The following is a 21,103-nucleotide window of genomic DNA, read 5'->3' as shown; positions in this document are numbered from 1 at the left end:
ATATTCTGGAATGACTCCCAAGAAGGTGTTTTCTACTTCCATCCGACTAAATGTACGTTAATTGACTTTCCCGTATTGACTTTGCCATATTCCTCTCACAGAACATTATACCAGTGCACAGGCTTCATTGGACACCTGTCGTTAGCCAGCACCCTCTAACAGGATACTACATGTTTTTTTTTGTTCCTTTGTTTATTTTGCTGTATGTGCAGCAGTAACATGGCACCTTCCTAATGAAATATGGTTATGCTTAACTGGGCTCCTACATCATTCAGTGATCAGTTACCAGGTCACACAGGTTTGGTCTCTCTACACAGTCAAATTAAGTTTAATCAACTCTTATAGAGCCTATTTGGGATCAAATATACCCTGCAAGAGTCAAATATACTCCGTAAGAGTCAAATATACCCAGTAAGTTTCAAACAGACACGTTAAGAGTTGTTTTAATGCAGGTTGGGGTTACATTTTATAATGTTCTATGGATAACTGCTGGATTAACAACAGGATAGTCACAGGCTATCAGTTGTCATCTGTGAGACAAACCTTTCCTTTAATCACAAGTCGTTCTCCTATGTGTACAATAGCCCTGGGCTTGTGAGCAAGTGCATCACAGTGGCTTTGCGATCCTGCGATAGAACAGTTGTGAGTCGCATTAGGTAAATCCAAATTTACCCAATACGTATGTACAGTAAGAACTGTACATACTGACGATGATGCCATTTTGGTTCAACAGCTCCTATATATCAGTTTATATAATTTTTTTACACTCATTGCATACAGGCAGTACATGGTAAACAGCTGAATGTTTCATTGTATGTCGCTCTGGATAGGGGCCTCTGCTAAATGCCTTTAATGTACTGTAATGGCTGCTGTTGAGGAGGTAAATTTGCTTTGTATAGCCATAGATATTTGAAAATATCACTCAAAGATAACCAGCAGTCTTTATACCACTAGACAACATGGTACTCTTACAATTTGTAGATGCCATTCTATAAGGAAACCATGTTCAAGCTTTTGTAGCTCAAGAGGTCAGTGGCCATACAGATGTTCACAATATGATTCAGACCGGCATCCAACTCCAGCATTTCCCAGGGGGACTGCATTACCAGATTCAGATTCCACACACAGACACACGCAGGAATCTGTTGATTTCAAGAGACATCTTTCCTTTCCAAACTTTAATCTTCCTCAAGGATATATCACAGCACCAAGTGATTAATGTAGTCTGAATAACTGAAAACATTTTTTTATTCATCGAGCACAATGGAAGTGCAAAAAACATCTACAAAATGTAGACCTTGTGTTCTTGTGTCTATCGTACAACGGATCTGCGCACTGAATTGACATGAGAATAAAAAAAACATTTCTTCAGGGTTTCAACTGAATGTTGACTCTGCTTTCAGTGCGAAAATGGAAAAAGAAAATAAAGAGAACTGGCCTTTTGCCAGAAAGGGATCGCTCTCCTGACAGCGTTCTTGGCCAAAGGCTTATGGGTCTTTGATGAAAAGAGGAGGGAAAACAAGCGCGCTCAGCTCTGCTTTTCACTCTCTTCAGATACAACATTCTCTACAACCACCAGAGATGCTGTTTGGGCTTCGCAGTCATTTCAACACAAAGGAATACCTTTTCTTTCAGTTCAGCAAACAGCAACGGCCTGGACTGGACTGAGCAGGAGGGATTTGTAGAATTGACAAACTGCCTACTGTACTGTATGTAAAGTCCTTTTGATTTGTGCTGTAAAATAACGTGCATAATATAAATAAAATACATTAAATAGACCATCATGTACACTACGTTTACATGCTCAGCCATGGGGGGGGGGGTGTCTTGACTTGCCCTTACTGGGGTGTAAAGGTGTATGGCCAAGTCGAGATGGAAACACGAAAAGTACTAGTAAGAGGAAAAGATAAATAATTTATTTTACAGTAAAATCTTTCAAAAATATTTGTTAAAGTGGAATCACAAGTGAGATGCATGAGGCAACCTATTTTACATTACTTTTGGCACAAGCCTTGGCACGGTCTGGCCTTCAGCATTTCAAATCTTGATCTTAGCCAAAAGGATGAAACAATTATTACAGCCTCTCAGAATTTGTAGAGTACAATTTTGAGCAGCCTGACCTGAAAGTGTGTGTGAACTGGGCCAAGTACAGCAGCATCGCCTTCTATTAACCCTTCTACAGAGGTGAGGAGTCAACCATTTGAGCAGTTCTGCTCATAACAATATTTTCACCTCTTTAAACACAGCCACCCACATTTATCCAAATAAGACTAGAAAGTAAAAACTCCTGGGTAAATGAAGAACACGGTCGTAATTTTCCAAGATAACTGAATCAGGTAAAATGGGGCACATGGAGGAGGGCCTACGCATAAAAGAAATGGTTGAACACTCATGCTAAAAGAGGCCCTTAGTACCATTTCTCACCTTGAGCCATTGTCAGCTTAAAAGCCCCACTATTACCCCACCCATCTGTCATTGTGTGCTTTTTTTACCTGGTTATTTCAAATTCAGTCTAATGGGGGGGAAATTGGCACCAAATATACACACCTCAATCATGTAATATAAACCAAGTAAATCACATTTATTGCAAATAAATATAAAAATAAGAGAATCGGCTTTGCCATTTCCACATTGTTATAGAGGGTCACATGCATTTGCCAAGTCACCACCAACAGAAATTTTTTTTAAAGAAAGAAAGAAAAATAAAGATGAGATGAGACTGCGGAGCACAGCGCTGTTGGGAGTCCCGGAGAGCGGGCGGGGCTCAGCTGGAGGCGAGCTGTGAGGAGGAGCTGCTGCTGCCGGAGCTCTTGGCACTCTTCTGGCCCCGCGAGGCGCTGGCCTGCCGAGGGCCCCGCTGGCTGGACCCGTCCCGGCCGCCCTGGACCACCTTGCCCCGCACTGGGGAGAGAGGCGCCGTGGTTACTCACACGGCCAGGGACGCAGCACAGCGCCGCTCACGCCCAAACGCGCCAGCGCACACGTCCTGGAGAACGGTCTCACGTACAGTTAAACACACTGGGGCCGACAAACACCGACAGCGCAGATACACGTTTCAGAAGCAAAAAGCCACACGCCTGGGGAAAAGCACGGCTTAGAGCAGCAAAATGCAGGGAAGAGTGCTACTCCTGCAATAGAGTGGAAGTAGTATTCTGTACATTTCCATATATGGAGTTTAATCCACTGTAAAGCAAATGAGTGCTCACTCTGACATAAATATGGATAATTTTGTTCGGCCTTTATACGTACCGAAGGCCAAAATATAGATCAGGACCTTAATCACAACAGGCCATGTTCTCCATGCATTATAGTTCAAGCTATCGCTTATTTAATGTTTTACGTTGTGCCACACGGTCAGCCAATCCCCCCCATGTGGCAAAACATAAAACATTGAATAAAGTAAAACTAACAATTTAGACATAAAATTGCATGTGACCCAAACTGCGCTCCAACTTAATTTAGCGTACATAAACATAGTATTGGCCAGACCATCTTCTGTAATCTACAGTACCCTACGGAAACCAACCTAATGAGTGCCTGGATGTTTCTGTGGATAATTATTTTATAAAGAAAACCTCCAGTTCATTTGGGTGCTTCAGGCCTTTTGCTTTTACACAAGCCAGGGATGAGAGTGTGGCAGAGAGCAGCAGCCAGGTGAGAGACACTGAGGATCAGAGAGCAGGGCACCAGTGATGACCAGGTGAAGCTAAACAAGACCGTGACCCTCACATTAACAGCTATGCTTTTGAAACTCTAAGCTGCTCTCCTATCACTGAAACACAGAGGAACCATCGGCAGTTTCTAATACCTGACCACAAGTGCCCCTTTCTAACCAAACAAGCCTGCCACTTCAATTAGCAACTCTCCTTACTGGTGAAGATCACGACTGATCCCAAATACTGATTAAAAGAAACTAAGAACATGCATACAATGCCTTCACACTATTTTGATACATGATATGGAGTGTGACTACACAAAACCATACACACAGGTAAGTATAGTTGAGCAATCTTAAGATGCGCCATATCACTGAATGGCAGGGTCTGGACTTGACTGGTCCCACACACAGCACATAAAAGGCAAGCAGGAGTATCACTCTCACACAACAATGCGCACCAGAGCTTGTAAACAGCCAGGTTTGCCACAGCCACAGACAGGCATCACTCATGGCACTGCCATCTTACCACAGCCACAACTCAGAAGGAAAAGGCAGGAGATTAGCACTTCATGGCAGACACGCACAGACCATGAAACACTACATATGACCAGAACTATGCAATGCAGGCTATTGTTTGACTTTCAGCTTTGATGTTGGGCTTTTGAGAAACTGAGCATTACCCACAAAAATGTAAACGTTTTTGAAGGGGCCCAGATTTTCAGCCCCATTACTGGTGAACCATTTGCTTCACATAGAATGATACTATGTATACCAGGGTATCACACAGTATAATAATGCATATCTTTATGGAGCGTAAATGGACTGAGGACAGGCCGGGGTATCAGAATAACTAAAAGATCAGTGAATCTGCACAGAATCTACGCAGGGTGACACTGCAAGACAAACAGACAAGTATTTACACTTATGGTTACAAATCCAATCAATGGTTTGGTGAAATGAGCTGGTGTAATAGTAGGTTGGAAGGAAAACCTGCATGCTCTTGGTACTCCATGGCATATAACTTGGCACCGCTGTTCTAGACTGAGCATCTCGCCTCTATGCGGACTTGCTTTCTGAACTGTGATTGAAAGCACCCGATCCATCAGACTCAGAACCGAGAACACGCAACAACCACCATGGACTCGCACAATAACACCTGCTTTCTGAGAAACACTGCGGGAATATTAATCAGTATATGAATATATGTTGGGGTTATCTGTGAGGTACGTCACTACACTACATGGTAGTGTTGCCTTTCTGCTTCGACCTGTGCGGGATGGAACCGGTCAACCTTCATTCACAATAAGAGGCTGAGGATATACTCACTGAACCTTTCACCTGGTTAATTTCACACAGCTGTCATGAGGGTTTGGTTGAAACCAGGCACAACACGAGATGAAACCTCATGTGAAACTAACCGGTTAAGCAAATGACACAGGGCTTGAATGACAGGTGATAACTGCAATCCGCACAATGACCTGGAATTTAATGGAAAACCAGCGCTATTTCAGGTCTCCGAGAGTGCAGTTGTCAACCCTGTGGCTTCAATGTCCGATAGAGAAAGCGTGGCAGAGCGACGCTGAGCATGCTGGGAGCTGTGGCTGGGCCTGCCCCCCTGGCGAGATGCAGACAGAGGTGACCCCAGGAAATAAACGAGCAAACACAACCTGCAAAGGGAGAGAACAGGCAGCAAGTAAAGTGGAAGGAACCAGGGGGACCTTGAGAGAGAGGAGCGCAAGCTTCGGCTGGGCTGTAGACCACGATCTTTGAGTTTACTCTCGCCGGCCGTGGGCCAGAGGGCGGGGGGAGAGGAGCGGGGATTTTACTGCTCTTGCCAGACACAAGTGAGTCGTCTACTTCGGGAAAGGAAAAAGAAACACACATACACACACACGTAACACAAAGACCGGCGTACACACGTGCACACACATAGGAAGAATAATAGAGAGGCGTTAGCGCACAAGGACAGTGATACGCAGTCAGAAGATACACAAGAAATGTGTGCATAGCATTACAATATTTCAAAAGTATGTTACTGCAAAAAGTGTTCATGCACTTTTTTATTCTGCCAAATTCAGCCAAAGTGTTGCTAGCAGAAGCATTCTGGAATGGAATGAATAGGGAATCCTCCCCAGCTCATTTAAGCTCATGAAACCAATGAGCTACACTTATAAGCAGCACTACTTTGGCAAGCTGCACCCGTGTGGTAGATCTTAAGCAAGGCGCTGTGACACATGCAAGGCAAGCTCCTACAAACAGAAAAAATGGGGGCTACAGTAATTTTCAAACAGAAAGCTTCCCATTAAGATCTTAATTTTGATCATAGAAATGTGTTTGGATAGCCAAACGGTTTCCTTTATTTTAAGAAAGTCAGTATATTTGCATGTAATGAAATCAACATTACATAACTATATAGTGATAACTATATTTTTGAGTTTACAAACCGGAAGTGGCCTAAGAAAAACATGGGAAAAGATTTCTGTTCAAATTAAGGACAGTCCTGCAAGACTGGATATATGCTTCCCAAGCAAAGCATGCCATTAGCATACACTGTGAGAAACGTCTACTGCAAATATCATGGAATAGGCTCTCAATATCATCATTGAGCTACTTTCCAAAGCACAGCTCTTCTATTCCAGACCTTCACTGGAGCCGAGATAGTTTACAGTACACATGCAACTACGCAGAAATCTTCACTATTGGCCTACAATATATGCAGTGAAGTTCCCCCATGTCTAGCCGAGTCCCACCCCCAATGTTTCAGGGTCTGACCTCTGGGTTCGGTCGGGGCTGTGGCTGTTTGGGACGCTGTGGAGAGGTCCGAGGTGTCCGTAATCCTTTGTCCGGCACACATTGCCTTCAATGTCTGGAAGACGGCCAGAGGCGCCACATTCATTTTGAGCAGATCCACAATGATCCTGGAGAGTCAGACAGACATTCAGTCACACACTAATCTGCACCTGATTAAAGCGACTGAAGGTAAGCAGGCTGTAACACTTGAAAAGGATGGCCTGTGGTTGGCAGGACTGCACTCACTTGAAGACCTCCTGGTCCACAGCAATCCCAGCTGCCTGGGTCAGCTCAAACAGCTCGCTCTCCTCGGTGTTGAGGATCTTCTTCTTCTTGATGGCGTATTTCTGAACATTGCCGCTGATGGTGACACCCAGAGCTGGGGATTCTGGGGCTGTTGGAAGTGTTGTGGTCTGCTGGGGGTGACTCATACCTGATTGAGGAGATCTGAAGGTTGGAGACATGCCCAAAGATTAAGCTAGCTAAATAAATAAATGCATAAATACAAACGCTATAGGTGTAAACATTTTCGTTTAAATATTTTGACCAAAATTGATTAGCCATGAATGATTATTCCATCACATGCTTTCAAGTTGGAAAAAAAACGTTCTTTCCATCACCAACTTATTATTTTGATATTTACAGCATATCTTACAGACTTCCAATATAATTGAGCGACGACAGTTGGCCAAGTTAACTAGGCTACGTGGATGTACGCAGCGATCAAGTTGCTCTACTGTCACCTGTGCCCCTAACTGTAAATCATGATTACAGTAACGTTAATTAGCTACGTTTGTGTTTAAACCGCAACAAAGGATTCGTGCTATAAACTATGACACGCGTTTAGCTTGGCTAGCGAACATTGCAACTACCAAGAGTATCGTTTGCACCAGCAAGACGTTAACCTGTAACTGAACACAGCTGACGTTACCAAACAGAGCAAAATAGGCTAGCTAATGCTAATAGTAACTTAACGTTAGCTAGCTAGTTCGCTACAAATGCCCCCGAGTACATGCACTAGCTAGGCTACGCATTCTAGCATCCTTGCTAGCTAAACCTAACGCTTGATGACAGTACTAACGTTAGCTAGGTAGAACTTAGCCATGCATGATAGCTAGTTAGCACCATGCTAATGACATATCTAGCTAGCTACCTATGTTTGAGTAAGGTAAACGCGTCAAAGGTCCTCACAGACTTCAAATGTATATTACGTTATAATTGTTGTGATGTGAACTCAGTAGACGAACATGATGCTAGCAGCTTTTCATAAGGAATGAGGCGGGTCTTTCTGGGCGGTGTCCTTTGAAAATACTGCCGGTAGGAAACTGACCAGTTTTCTGACAATACCTATCCCGTCAACAAACAAGCCCACACTATACACAAGTACTACCCTTAAATCTTCTCGAGTTATGAAGCGCTTCGGATACGATTAAACATGACACGTGTTTAGATAGATTTGTATTTTGATTTTAATGTTATGGTATTTTGCATCTATACCAGCGAAAGTACAGAAATCGAAGAGCGCGCCCACAAGGTATGCCGAACTGCGAAGCTGCACTTCGCTAACGTTACTGTATTATCACTTATTCATAAAAAGTGCCTGTCAAATTCCTGACTTTTACCCTTCTCTCTAGATTTTTAAGCGTGCACCTTGACTGTGGAACTTGCAAGATTATAACTCACCACTTATAGCGATATTGTTTGCTTATCGTGTGAAATTAACTTCAGTCACTGATTAAAAGCCACCAAATGGAAAAATTGCAGTGCATTTTGCTCTCTGGATATTGCCAATGATATTTTCCGTAATTAAAACGGTCTGTGGCCTGATTAGTGTTGAAAATTTGGTGAGATTTCAAAGTATTCATCCACAAGCTGAATGCAAAGTATCAGACCTCATCAAGATTTAACAGCACAAATCAGTGGAAGATCACTGCTAACATTCCACATTATCCATTTGCATACAAAATATTCCTTCATTCAGACATTTATTCTTGTTATTTTTGTTCTTTTAACACAAACCTTAAGATGCAGTTCTACAACTGCAAGTCTGGAATGACATCTGAAGCAATCCTAACTGCAGCAGGATGTTTAAAAATTAAATGGTAATCTCCATTGCACAGGAGCATGGTTTGATTGAATGATATAGCACTTCCATCAGTTAAATGTGAGCTGAAACCTACATGTACTAAATATCACAAGTGGCATATAGCTTATACAATTTACTGAAAATGTAACTTTAAACTTCTGAATATTCAGTTTGCCATTATAGTTTCAAGAAATTTAACTGCATGTGAGATATGCAAAGGCTATGAATTGGATTAATTTTGTTGCAGTAGATCTACTTCAAAGGGAAATTCACCATGGTGAGGTGGATTTTATCATGGTTCAGGTGAATTGGATAACTTTTAACATCTGAATAATGCCAGCATCAATACAAAAACAAACATAAACAACATAAATAGGTTTGGTTCAGGTCCAGGTAATGTTCACTCAGTGAGAAACCATCGAGATTTCAAAGCTATAGTTAGCACGTATAAAAAGGGTCCAGTTAGCATTGCCCTGCTAAACGGCAGTACAGCGGAAAAGCATGTAGCTTAACAGTCATATATGGGATAATTCAGTGTGGTTCAGGTCCCTTTTCAGAGCATATTTCTGCTTCTGCTCTAGTCCTCATGATCTAGAACTGAAATGTTCTAGTAAGATCCGCACCATCTTGGACAGACAAGCCGAAGAGACAGTGAGAATGCGACTGACTCCATTATGGGTCTGACATCTCAGGTGGTGCGCTGCTTTTTGGTATTTTCCCCCTCCTCTGGCTCCGCCTCAGGGGAGCGTTTCTTGGCCAATAACACGTCCTGCTCCCCCTCCAGCACCTCCACCGAATAGACTGGAGGGGTGCCAGGGAGGGGGCTCTCCATTTTGGACTCAGGTTCCACCTGGTTGGGCTGAAGCTGCACCTCAACTATCTCCAGTCCTGTGAGGGCAGGAGGCTGGCTTTCTGGCCCGCCGGACTGGTCCTCGCTGAGGAAGGAGATGCTCATGCCACCTGCTTCCTGCCCCTCCTCGCCACCAGGGGGCAGACTGAGTTGCAGCACCTCGGCATGGCCGTTGACAGGAAGCGCGCCGTCTCGATGCAGGAGCTCCTTCCTCAAGGTGCCCAGCTGTGTCTGTAACAGCTCGCGATGCTGCGCCTCCATACTTTCCACCTGCACACAGTGCACCAGCCCACTTTAACTCTGCCCTGCCACAGCATTTAGACTACAGTTGCACAGACACTTACATACTGACATACAGTACATTTGAAAAAGTGACATTTCAGAAGATGGCCGTTTGTTGTTGGTTAATTAAATCATTATGGCCATCTACAACATCCATCCATCCATCCATCCGTCCATTATCTTAACCCGCTTATCCTGAATAGGGTCGCAGGGGGCTGGAGCCTATCCCAGCATACATTGGGCGAAAGGCAGGAATACACCCTGGACAGGTCGACAGTCCATCGCAGGGCACACACACCATTCACTCACACACTCACACACTCATACCGATGGGCAATTTAGACTCTCCAATCAGCCTAACGTGCATGTCTTTGGACTGTGGGAGGAAACCGGAGTACCCAGAGGAAACCCACGCAAACATGCAAACTCCCCATCTACAACATATTGAATGCAATTAAAATTCACTATGTTGGCACTGGTTTATCAGACAAACATGCACCCGTACCACATTAGGCGACACTCACAAGATTTTTGATCTTCTGTTCACTGCTTTCTGAAGTACGGTATAACTGCAGCTCTTCAAACATTTTCACGTTGGCCTGCACCAGACTGGCCATCTGAGGGCGCCAGAGAGACATTTCCAACAGAAAGAGTTAATGCCAAAATCGACCACAGATAAAACGTAGCCCTTTAACCTTTTTCAACAAACTGTTTCAAACACACACACTTATGAATGTAATTGAGAAAAAAATAAAATAAAAAGAAATAGGCAACATCCTCTAAGAGAGTTACACACACACGCACACACACACAATGTCCTGAAATGTCTGAAAAATTCAGAGAATTGAAACTCTTAGCTGGCTGTAGGAAGTATTTACAAGCTGTTATAGTTGCCCGAGGAGGAGTTACAAAGTACTAAGTGACAGACTTCCCAAACTTTTGCACTTGGCTTTTTTCCTTTTTTATTGTAAAAAATAAAAAGTTATCTTGCTTTAAAACAAAGTCTAGTTCACAAGGAAAATAACATGATCTATCATTTGAAGTTTGACTATATTATAAGGAGTAATGGTGATATATGGTGAATAATTTTGTAAAATAGCTATATACCGATTATCATATAATGATATGAGCCTTTCAACTTTTTTATGGAAAAGCTTTCTAATCAATTATGCTGCTCAGATGTTCCCCTACATTCCTAATTGGATATTTGAGGCAGTTTTACAGTAATGAGCTTAACTTCTAACCACATGGTAGAGTGGCTAAACTTTCAGCACTATCCCTTGATGATGGACATCTGAAAACACAAATACCCATACCCAACTGAAATGAACAGGCCCCAGTCATTAAACCCTCCTGCCTACATGGTCTTTAAGGCACTGGATCTCGGCCTGGAGCCTCTTCTCCATGGCAGCCTTCTCTGCGCGGAGGACCTGGTTCTGCTGGTGCAGGTCCAGGAGCTGTTTCTCCAGGAGCAGGCTCTGGTCCAGGCTTTCAGCACCCTGCAGCACACATCACAGGCTGGGCTAGAGTCCCGCAGCAGGCTGCCCGCACCTACACTGCAGTGTACAAGCCAATCCTACTGCCATTATCGCCGTGTCATCTGTTTTGTGTTTTGCGCCATTTCAAACTCAAATGGATGCTAGAGTCATCAGTGCAGACATCACATCGTTATTGTTATAGCTATAGCTATTGGTGTGGTCAGGGCTTAAATGAATAAAGACAATGCTATGTTTGATTCAAGTCATTCAGACAAACACATTTCAACTTTCTACACAGGGCCTTGAATAAAGCCATAATAAACTAGCTATAAATTCAATAAAACTGATGAACTAAATACTAAATAAAGGAAGGCAGTACATTATTAAAAAAAAAAAAAAAATTAAAAAGAAATGGTGAATTGGGGAAATCTTACCAATGACTGCATTCTATCAGCTCAGCCTACTACATTATTGAGCAGGCAACCCCTGAACCTTTCCATACAGCTGACCACTCATGTGGTCCAGACATACCATGTACTCCAATAGCAGTGCTAAATAAGGGTGCATTTTAAATGTCTTTTAAAGGTCATAATGATGATATAAGTGTACCTGCTCTGTGATGATACTGGTCGCTGTGTCGTATATCAGGTTACCAGTCTCCCCATCAGGGTCCATGAGAACAAGCGTCTGCTGGCCTGCAGCATGCTGGGAAAGGCCCACCGTCTCCTCCGCTCCCACTGCAATCCCATTGTTCACACTGCTGTCCTTCAATCCGTTAAACCACAAATCAGCACCTCAGAGTCAAACCTTTAAAAAAAAGCACTAAAATACCAACAATATGATGGTAATAAAATGAATCCATATTTTCAATATGATGAAAAACACCCCACCTCATGCGGTCTGAACAGAGACCCAGCATACCTTGGGCTCGTCCGTAAGGAGCGTGTCGGAGCTGGTTGGCGTGGCGATGATGGTCTGTGTCAGCACAGCGCTGTAGTCTCCGTTTGAGCCGGCACCGATGGCAAGGCCACTGTAGGCCTTGGGGTGTGCCTCTGCACTCTGCTCATAGTACTGACGGCTATTCACCTCCTGAGACCACCAAACGTACCACAGGGTTAACATCAACCAATCCACGTGAAGTCCAAACATACTTATGCTTACCTAAATTAACTGCCATTCCAAATGGTCACAGTATTACACAACCCGTGCATTTCCAGGCAACATTCTTGCTTGAGGAAAAACATTCAGCTTTGATCACTGGATGTGCTCGATTTTGCTGTTATACTGTAGAACTTCTACTACTGCTTTGTTTTAATTTGTCCTCTTCATTGTGGTACTTATGCAGGATGGTAATTACAGCACTGTTAAGAGTGATGCTTCAGATAACAAGTTAAAGAGGCCTGCAAGTCAGACATTGCAGGCCGCCCTAGTGTTAGTCCTGAGGACAAACCTGGGTGATCTGGATCTGGAAGGTAGTGTGTGGGTTGCGGAAGTGGGTCTTGTAGTGTTTGATGGCCTCGTCGCGGCGGTTGAAACCGTTTCGACAGCGGTAGCAGTGCCAGTGAGCTCCTTTGAATTTCTTCTCCCCTTTGATGGTGCCTACAATCTCACAGTGGTTGCAGCAGCGCAGTACTTTCAAGCCTGGGGCAGCAAAAAGAGACTATCGTGACAATACTAGACCAAAGTCTGCATATACATTTTACATTTACATTTTTGTCATTTAGCAGACGCCTTTAATCCAAAGCGACTTACAAGTAGATAGGTTCTTCCACAAGTTAAAGCATCACATCCATAACTAGTAAAATACACATGAAGTGTTGTTCTAAACATATAGTCATCATAAATGCAATTTAATTTTTTTATTTTTTTGGGGGGGTTAGACAAGAGGGATAGGGATATCAGAAAGGGGGGCGGGGGAAATCAGGAGGGAGGACTAAGGTACAGTTTGAAAAGGTGTGTTTTTAGTCTGCGTCAAAATAGTGGAAGGGATTCTGCTGTCCTGACAGTGGTAGGCAAGTCATTCCACCACTGAGGAACCAGAACGGAAAACAGGCATGAACCTGTAGCTCAACTGCCGGGTGCTCGTAGAGAGGGAACCATAAGGCGACCAGAGCTGGCAGACTGGAGTGGTCTAGCTGGGGAGTAGGGAGTGATTAAGGATTGTATGTAAGGTGGGGCAGTCCCCTTAGCAGCCTGAAATGCCAACACTAGGGCCTTGAATCGGATGCGGAGGAGCAGGGTGACATGAGCCGATCTGGGCTGACTGGTGATCAGGCGGGCTGCAGCATTCTGGACCAGCTGGAGGGGCTTGATGGCACAAGCTGGGAGACCGGCTAGGAGGGAGTTACAGTAATCCAGGTGGGAAATGACGAGCGCCTGGACTAGGAGCTGGGTGGCTTTCTCCGTCAGGAGATGACGGATACGGCGTATATTGTACAGAAAGAACCTGCAGGTTCTGGCAGTGGAGGATACTTGTGGAGCCAGGGTGAGGCAGTTATCAAGAGTCACCCCAAGATTCTTTGCTGTACGGGAGGAGGAAACTACAAAGTCCTCAACAGTGAGTGAGAGGTCGATTGTCAGAGAGGACTTGGCAGGGATGTAGAGAAGCTCAGTTTTGGCAAGGTTATGCTCCAGGTGGTGGGAAGTCATCCACGCAGAGATATCAGCCAAGCAGGCAGAGATCGGTGTGGTGACCTGGGTATTGGGGGGGAAGGAAATAAAGAGTTGGGTGTAAGAGTGGCGTAAGAGTGGTAAGAAAAGCCATTGGAAGAGATAACAGAACCAAGAGACATGGTGTATAGCGAGAAGAGGAGAGGACCAAGAACTGAGCCCTGCGGGACTCCAGTTTGTAGGGGGTGAGGGTCAGAGACTGAGTCCATCCAAGTCACCTGGTAGGAACGACCAGAGAGGTAGGAGGAAAACCAAGCAAGTGCAGACCCTGTGACACCCATCCCAGACAGTGATGAGAGCAGAATCTCATGGTTGACTGTATCGAAGGCTGTCGACAGGTCGAGGAAGATGAGGACAGAGGAGAGGGATTTAGCTTTAGCAGAGTGGAGTGCCTCAGTGACCGCAAGCAGGGCGGTCTTGAAGCCGGACTGGTTGGGATTGTGGGATATTGGAGAAATATGAAAGGGTCCATGTTAAGAATAGGCTCTGGTATAATCCAAATAGGCGAATCTTTACACAACTATACTCAAAAACTGATACCTTCAAAAAACAATTGTTTTGAAGCCTGGAAGTGTTTATCTTTATAAAGAGTAAGAATACTTTCCGAGGGCACTCTACATGTGAAATCCATTGCCTTCACACCAGTTCAAGACCTACTCATACACCAGTAACAGAACCCATTGTTTGTTTGTTTGTTTGCGGTCAGTTAGGGGCAGGGGTGCAACTCACCAGCAAAATCAATGCCTTTGTCTACATGCTTGACGCGGTAGTGTGCCCGCAGGATGACCGGGTCCTGGTAGGCCTCAGTGATGCCGCAGAAAGGGCAGTGCATGTGGCTCTCCTTAGCCCTAGACGAGCAGGTCTCATCTTGGCAGAGCACTGGGTTGTAGTTGTGCTCTGTACCTTTGATCCTCACTGACGGATGAGCCTGAAGCGCCGTTTACGCAGGCAAAAAGAGACAATTAACCTATTATGGACTAAGGCGCCCTACAGACATTACATTATTGGTATTTGGCAGACGCTCTTATCCAGAGTGATGTACAGTTGATTAGACTAAGCAGGAGACAACCCTCCCCTGGAGCAATGCAGGGTTAAGGGCCTTGCTCAAGGCCCAACGGCTGTGCAGATATTATCGTCTTATCGTGGTTACACCGGGGATCGAACCACCGACCTCACATGTCCCAGTCATGTACCTTAACCACTACACTACAGGCCGCCCTACACCTATAGAAAACCCATAGAAAGGCCTAGGAATCACAAAGCATTTCAACCGTCATGTGTCTTGAAAAACGGTAATATGATCAAACTCTGGCGTCGCATAAGGCTGGTAAGGGAGATGTAACATAAGGGGTTAAGGAAGCATTAGTGTGGAGAAACTGTAGACAGTCTGCCAGATGCAGGTCTGTGAACTACAACAAGCTCATTTCTGCATGACTGTGTGTGACACAGCAAAACCAAAAATAGCAGCAGCAACTTAAACAAAACAAATTCCGTACTAGCTAACATTACATAAAGTGCTTAGCTACACAAAAATCTAATTAAGACACACCAACTACTAAATGATTTCCGTAATATTAAAGGAACAATTGATAATGAGCTTAAATTTGACAGGTCTAATTGCATCCGTTTTCCCTGGGTAACTGGACTCTCATTTTGTGTAATAGTTGTAATGTTTTTGGTCTCAAAAGCTGACAACAAATTTAAATGTTTGTTTGCATTAAAACGGAGAAAATATTTATTTGGGAGAAATTGCCTCAGAATACACAGAACAAACAGTCTCGTCAGTTTAATCAAATAACCTGCCGAACTAACATTAACCCCTGCTGGTAAGTACGCGCACTGCAAGTATTGTAAATGCTTTGACGTAGGCTAATGTTTCAATAAGTTTCAACAGTATGCATTCATCTAGCTAGCTGTTTTATTCATTGTAGCGTTTGTGTGTATTGCGCCATATAACACTGCATTTACAGGATGGATAGCAAGTAACTTACGTAAACAAGAGCTTGTACCATGCTTCTAACGTCACTGCTTTTTGAATCGTAGCTAGCATGCTAAATGTAATAACAAAGAGGCCTTGCTTGTCCACGGGTACTATTCGAGACTGAACTGAATACTTTACACAGCTCTCTATGCTGTTCTTAAGGCACCAAGTCATATACTTACGATGAAAGCCGCCATTTTCCACAGAATGTTTTACAACTGAACCCAGAAACTGGGCTCTAACGGCATGTTCTTGGTCTAAAACACTGTAGCATATCGCTAATTTGAGAAAGCTTCTGTGTTGTTCGTCATCGGTGGATGCACACGTTCTCATCTACGGTTCTTACGAGGCGTTTACGTCGGAGGTTTTGGGCGATTGCGACACTGTCGTACAGAATTTGATTTTTTTTCTTTTCGTGGTGAAACTCAACGCATTCGACTTTTACGGGCAAAAACTATCACATGGCGCGTCTTAGCAAATCAGCTACGAGTGCGTTGCGCGAAGTCAGTTTTCGAGAGTAGTGGTAATGATTGCGTATTAGCCGTAATTTAAGACAACGTAGCTAAGAAATGTGCGTTTATTTTCATAGGTAACCTATATTTGGGGATATTTTGGCTTTCAACGTCACGTTGTAGGCCTATATTGCTTACATACGTATTCGAATATATATTTTTAGCAAATGTTAAGATTCAAATAGATGGTTTTTGAATTGGCTGGTAGTTATTGCATATTGTTTTTAAGGGCACACTCTTGTTTGTCACAATATTGTTTTCTAAGTGCATAATTATTGTGTTTATTTTCAATGCAAAATATAAAATCAGGATCTTTGATCTTTACCATTCATACTAATGTTGACATATGCACTTTATCACATCAGTTCACAATAATAGGGTATCTCGATGCCTTGCATTGTTCAAAAACACTGTAAGCACTGTATGTTTAAGAGCAAGCTTACCATTGTATTATCCAAGTTGGTGTATAAAGAAAAATTGATACAGGTGGATATAGGATAGCCTCAGAAAACAGATACATTTATAGTGCTAGTTGTGATCACTTACCACCACTAGGTGAAGCACAAGCACTGCTTGGGCTACAGTGTCATTGTGCTGCAAAGATGGATATCTCACTCTCAATCTGGAAATGATTTGTTTTGTTAATAACCACCAAGTTTCTCTCTATTAACATGAAAATGTTGTGAATATGGTTTTACAGTTAAATGTTTGAGGAAAAAAAACGCAAGATTGAAGTTCTAGATTTATTTTAGATCTGTTAAGTATCTGTCACAAACACACTATTATATATTCATTATATATGGATTAGTTTCATATTCACTCAGGTCTTTATTCAAGACACTCTACATTTACAGCAATTCAAGGACAAGGAAATTATATTTTAATGAATATAGCACACATCACATACATTGAGTTTACATTGTGTAGAATAGAAACCGTATAGTAAATTTATATAGGACAGGTCAACTGCCCTCAGAGGAGTTCACATGGAGTATAAAATAAATGAATGATATCAGACACGCTATCTATTCCCAATGGAGTTTACATGGCGGGGAGTCATCTGGATAGTCACAGCTATGTAGTGCTGGTCTAATTGACAAGGTAGTATATTTGTCTTTGTCTTGATTTGCGTATGTGATTTATCCCAATGCAAATCATCCAATGAACTCTTGGACATGTTATTCATTTTCATGGTGTGCGTGAGGATGTGCTTTCTCAGGGAGAAGGGTAAGGGATGCAGTTCAAACATACTTGAGAAATTCAACAAATTATTGTAAATGCAGCACAATGAATACTAAACTATGTCTCTGCACAAACACAGCAACAACTTAGCATTTTCTGATATATTTACAGTTACTTCCATATGCAATGCAAAGTAATAGAATAAGGTAATAACAGGAAACGGCTCATCAGCAGGCAAAACTGGAACTTGCTTGAGGTGTTACAGGATGACAAAACAGGCAGATTTCAGAGTCTGATGCTTGAGGATAGACGCTGCATATGACCTTGCTTCAAACTGAATCATCTGACCCACGCTGATGGCGACAAGTTACCCTGCTTGGCTTGCTTATTTAGCTTCTTTAGAGTGTGAAAAGCTGAGGTAGAAACTTGTGTCTATGTAACAGCATAGAATGCATAATTCAGCAGAAATCATATCATGTTCCTCTTGTTAGCCACCTGTTCAGGCACATTTCGTGAGTCTACTTTCTGTTGTTAGGCTCGAGGTCACAAGGAGAATAAGGCCCTTGGGATTTCGATTACCATGCATAACAGGTAGATACTTTAGAAAAAGAATGATGTTCCTTCCTGAAAAAGTTATCTGAACAGATAAGTTAATCATTTTCAATGATTAAACAATATTATAAATGTTGGATTCCACATTTACATTACATTAATGGCATTTGGCAGATGCTCTTATCCAGAGCGACGTACAGTCGATTAGACTAAGCAGGAGGCAATCCCCCTAGGAGCAATGCAGGGTTGAGGGCCTTGCTCAAGGGCCGAATGGCTGTACGGATCTTATTGTGGCTACACCGGGGATCAAACCACCGACCTTGCGGGTCCCAGTCATGTACCTTAACCACTACGCTTCACGTTTCTGGTCAAGCCAGTTTACATAGATGAAAACTGCAATGTGTAACACATCTGTGGATCATGTGAATATCTGTGGTCTGTTGTGCTGTCCTGTTTTCTGTCCTTATTATTCACTATTGACCACATAGTAGCTAGAACTTTGCTCAGCAAGAAATTCCATGTGACTTCAACCAGGTTCATCAGGAGCACATCCCACTCTGTTTGAGCCTGATAAGTTAACATGCATTACACTGTTTATGATGTAAGAACTTATGCACGGTTTCATTTAATAAATCTATTTATTTAATTTTACATTTTGAAGGTAACTGTGTCTCTTACCTGTCAGTTGAGAGTGCCTTTGAACACAAATTCCAAACAAACATCTTGCTTTCATATCCAATTGTATGTACAAATCATTAAATTATCATTTTAATTATCACATTTAAGGAATACTATTTTTGTATTTCAGAATCACTGAATGAAGTTGCTGTTTTCATCTGCCAAACAAATTTCTAAAAACACAGCATCATTTGGAATGAGATGTGTCATAGTTTAATTAAGCAAAAGCAAGGCTTCGGTAAAGTTTAGGACTTTGATACCATGGTTTCCAAACTGTATATCTCACAGTAAAATAATAATGGCATAAATAAATAAATAAATAAAATTTCATGTTATAATCTGTTTTAATACACAAATGCAACCCAAGCTGTCAGCTATAAGATACCTGTAATATCTCATGTTTCCCCCACCACCTCAAAGTACAAACAATTGCATGATCAGATTTCATGTAGGCATGCACTGAGGATGAAGCAACTCAGCTCTACTTCAGGGTGTTTTGTGCTTGTAATAATTGTTCAGTTTTCAGCCAGCCACTGCAACTGCACTGCACTGGGACAGTGTTTCCAGTAATCGGTCCTTCCGTTGGATTGAAAAATAGAACATGGAAATTAATAATGGTTTATGAATACTAATTTCTGAAAAAGTGGTGCAATTAATATTAAATTACCTTGATGTCTTTCAGACATTAAAGGCTGTGGCTATATCATAATATCATAAATAACTTCTACACATATGCTTGGCTTTCTATCATTTCATTGGTGCTTGTATATGAGGTGACTTTCAAAAACTATTATATACACTTTCATATTAAAGACGAATATTTTCACATTTTTTCACTTGCATATTTAGTTATTATTGGAGCAACTTTGCTCTAAGCAGTGATTTTCCTTTTCTTAAAATACGAGACACTACATCAACCAGTACAAGGTTGCCACACGTTCATCAATCAGTAAACACAAATCAAAAGTTTCTATATGCAGTGTCTTATCAAACTCACAGCAGTCTGGCATTTATGCCTACAACACAAATAAATAAATGATAGAACATGGCATGATGTGTTCCAATTACAGATAAACATGAGCAATGTTTATTAAATTTATGTTATTACCGTTTGGAGCTGCCTCTGTAGATATCAATGTACATTAACATTTGGGATGAATGTTTTCTCAAAACAAAATATTTTAACAATGCGATTTCAGCTTGTGGGACATCAAGGAACAGCATTTTATATATATTTACACAAAATATAATATTAAAAGGAAACCTGAGTCAATTGCATTTTTATATATGACATACCATATTTTATTTTATTTCTTAAAGAACTTCTGGAGAGGGCAGCTCCCTACACAGAAAAAGACCATAGACCAGTGCTAACCAACTCCTGGAGATCTAATTCCCTGTAGGTTTTCACTCCATCCCTTGCAAAGCACACCTCAACTAATCTTGTTGAGCTTCTAATAAATAGAATCAGGTGTACCAAATTAGGGTTGGAGTCAAAACTTATATCTTCAGGAACAGGGATGATTGCATCTTTATGTGATTTTTTAATCATATGAATTGTGCACATGACATATTACAAAAAGATAAATAATCATCATAATTATATTCCTTAGCCATATAACTTAATGAAAGCTGAATATTACACTGATCATAACATAACAAACTGATTGTGACATATGTTTTGAGCACAAAACAATTTACAATTCTGAGAGTTTGAGTTTTGAAATTAAAGGGGCACCCATCTTCACATACACCAACTTCAAACTGAAAACCGCACAAGCAAGCACACATTGTTTCACACTACGAGCCTGTGGGCTTGTAATATGAGAACTGCTTACCCACTCTTGAGAAATTGACATCTACATGTGAGTGAGCGTGCTTAGAACAGAGAGTGCTTGCTTCATGTGGGGACATGGCTGTGGCAGGCCCAGCTGAGCAGACCTTTTGTTGTGTACACGTGGTGCTGTGTCAGCACAGAGCAGTGTGCCGCTCCGAGCACAGCCCCCACCCCAAACCCAACACCCGCCACTGCTTTTGGAACGCTCTCCTCGATCTGCTCTGGTATCTCTTCCTGTCAGCTCGTACATGGGTTTAAAATAGCTTATTCACCTCTTTACACATGTACACATGACTGGAAACAAGCTGGTCTGCAGCTCTAGGGAAGAGCACCGGCATACAAGCAAGCAGATGAATGAATGAACAATGCAATGAAGTATCCAAATGAATGAATGAATGAGTGAAGCAAGCAGGCAATCAAGCAAGCTGAGGTGTAGTGTCTTAGAAGGTCCCGAGACCTATAAATCCTAAAATGAGACAGGTTCAGCTAAATCAAAGCACAAAGCAGGATCTTGTAAACAGATTAATATATGTCAGATGCACGATGC

At 42.3% G+C, this 21,103-nt stretch overlaps 2 protein-coding genes across 9 annotated transcripts; both read right to left on the bottom strand.

Annotated features, from left to right (window-relative positions):
- Positions 1-1,894: 1,894 nt before the first annotated feature.
- On the bottom strand, positions 1,895-7,822 carry mzt2b (mitotic spindle organizing protein 2B). 8 transcript variants are annotated; one of them, XM_061263224.1, is made up of 5 exons: positions 7,602-7,822; positions 6,695-6,881; positions 6,431-6,576; positions 5,326-5,514; positions 1,895-2,901 (listed from the first exon to the last, which is right to left on the bottom strand). In XM_061263224.1, the coding sequence occupies exons 2-5, from the start codon at positions 6,877-6,879 to the stop codon at positions 2,765-2,767; spliced, it is 657 nt and encodes a 218-aa protein (XP_061119208.1). In that variant the 5' UTR covers positions 6,880-6,881; positions 7,602-7,822; the 3' UTR covers positions 1,895-2,764. The 8 variants fall into 8 exon arrangements, with proteins under 8 accessions (XP_061119208.1, XP_061119207.1, XP_061119206.1 ...); XM_061263223.1 differs by having other exon boundaries at positions 7,660-7,822; XM_061263222.1 differs by having other exon boundaries at positions 6,695-6,895; positions 7,602-7,820.
- A 71-nt stretch (positions 7,823-7,893) lies between these two features.
- On the bottom strand, positions 7,894-16,116 carry zgc:193801 (uncharacterized protein LOC564476 homolog). Its single transcript, XM_061263453.1, has 8 exons — positions 15,978-16,116; positions 14,544-14,742; positions 12,595-12,785; positions 12,066-12,233; positions 11,754-11,909; positions 11,028-11,165; positions 10,191-10,283; positions 7,894-9,654 (listed from the first exon to the last, which is right to left on the bottom strand). Exons 1-8 carry the CDS (start codon positions 15,990-15,992, stop codon positions 9,223-9,225), a joined length of 1,392 nt encoding a protein of 463 aa, XP_061119437.1. The 5' UTR covers positions 15,993-16,116; the 3' UTR covers positions 7,894-9,222.
- Between the last annotated feature and the right edge of the window lie 4,987 nt (positions 16,117-21,103).

The sequence above is a fragment of the Conger conger genome, chromosome 12 (genome assembly GCF_963514075.1).
Source record: "Conger conger chromosome 12, fConCon1.1, whole genome shotgun sequence".
Taxonomy (NCBI): Eukaryota; Metazoa; Chordata; class Actinopteri; order Anguilliformes; family Congridae; genus Conger; species Conger conger.
The sequence above is the reverse complement of the archived record's forward strand: the minus strand, read 5'-3'. Positions and strand labels throughout refer to the sequence as shown.

Excerpts from the sequence above, each read along its gene's own strand:
- mzt2b (XM_061263224.1), bottom strand. The coding sequence starts at position 6,879 with ATGAGTCACCCCCAGCAGACCACAACACTTCCAACAGCCCCAGAATCC. Across the intron at positions 6,577-6,694 it reads GTGGACCAGGAGGTCTTCAA|GATCATTGTGGATCTGCTCA; the intron begins GTGAGTGCAGTC and ends CTGACTCTCCAG. Across the intron at positions 5,515-6,430 it reads AGCCCCGACCGAACCCAGAG|TAGACGACTCACTTGTGTCT; the intron begins GTCAGACCCTGA and ends CCTTTCCCGAAG.
- zgc:193801 (XM_061263453.1), bottom strand. Across the intron at positions 12,234-12,594 it reads TCCAGATCCAGATCACCCAG|GAGGTGAATAGCCGTCAGTA; the intron begins GTTTGTCCTCAG and ends TGGTGGTCTCAG. Across the intron at positions 11,910-12,065 it reads TCCTTACGGACGAGCCCAAG|GACAGCAGTGTGAACAATGG; the intron begins GTATGCTGGGTC and ends AACGGATTGAAG.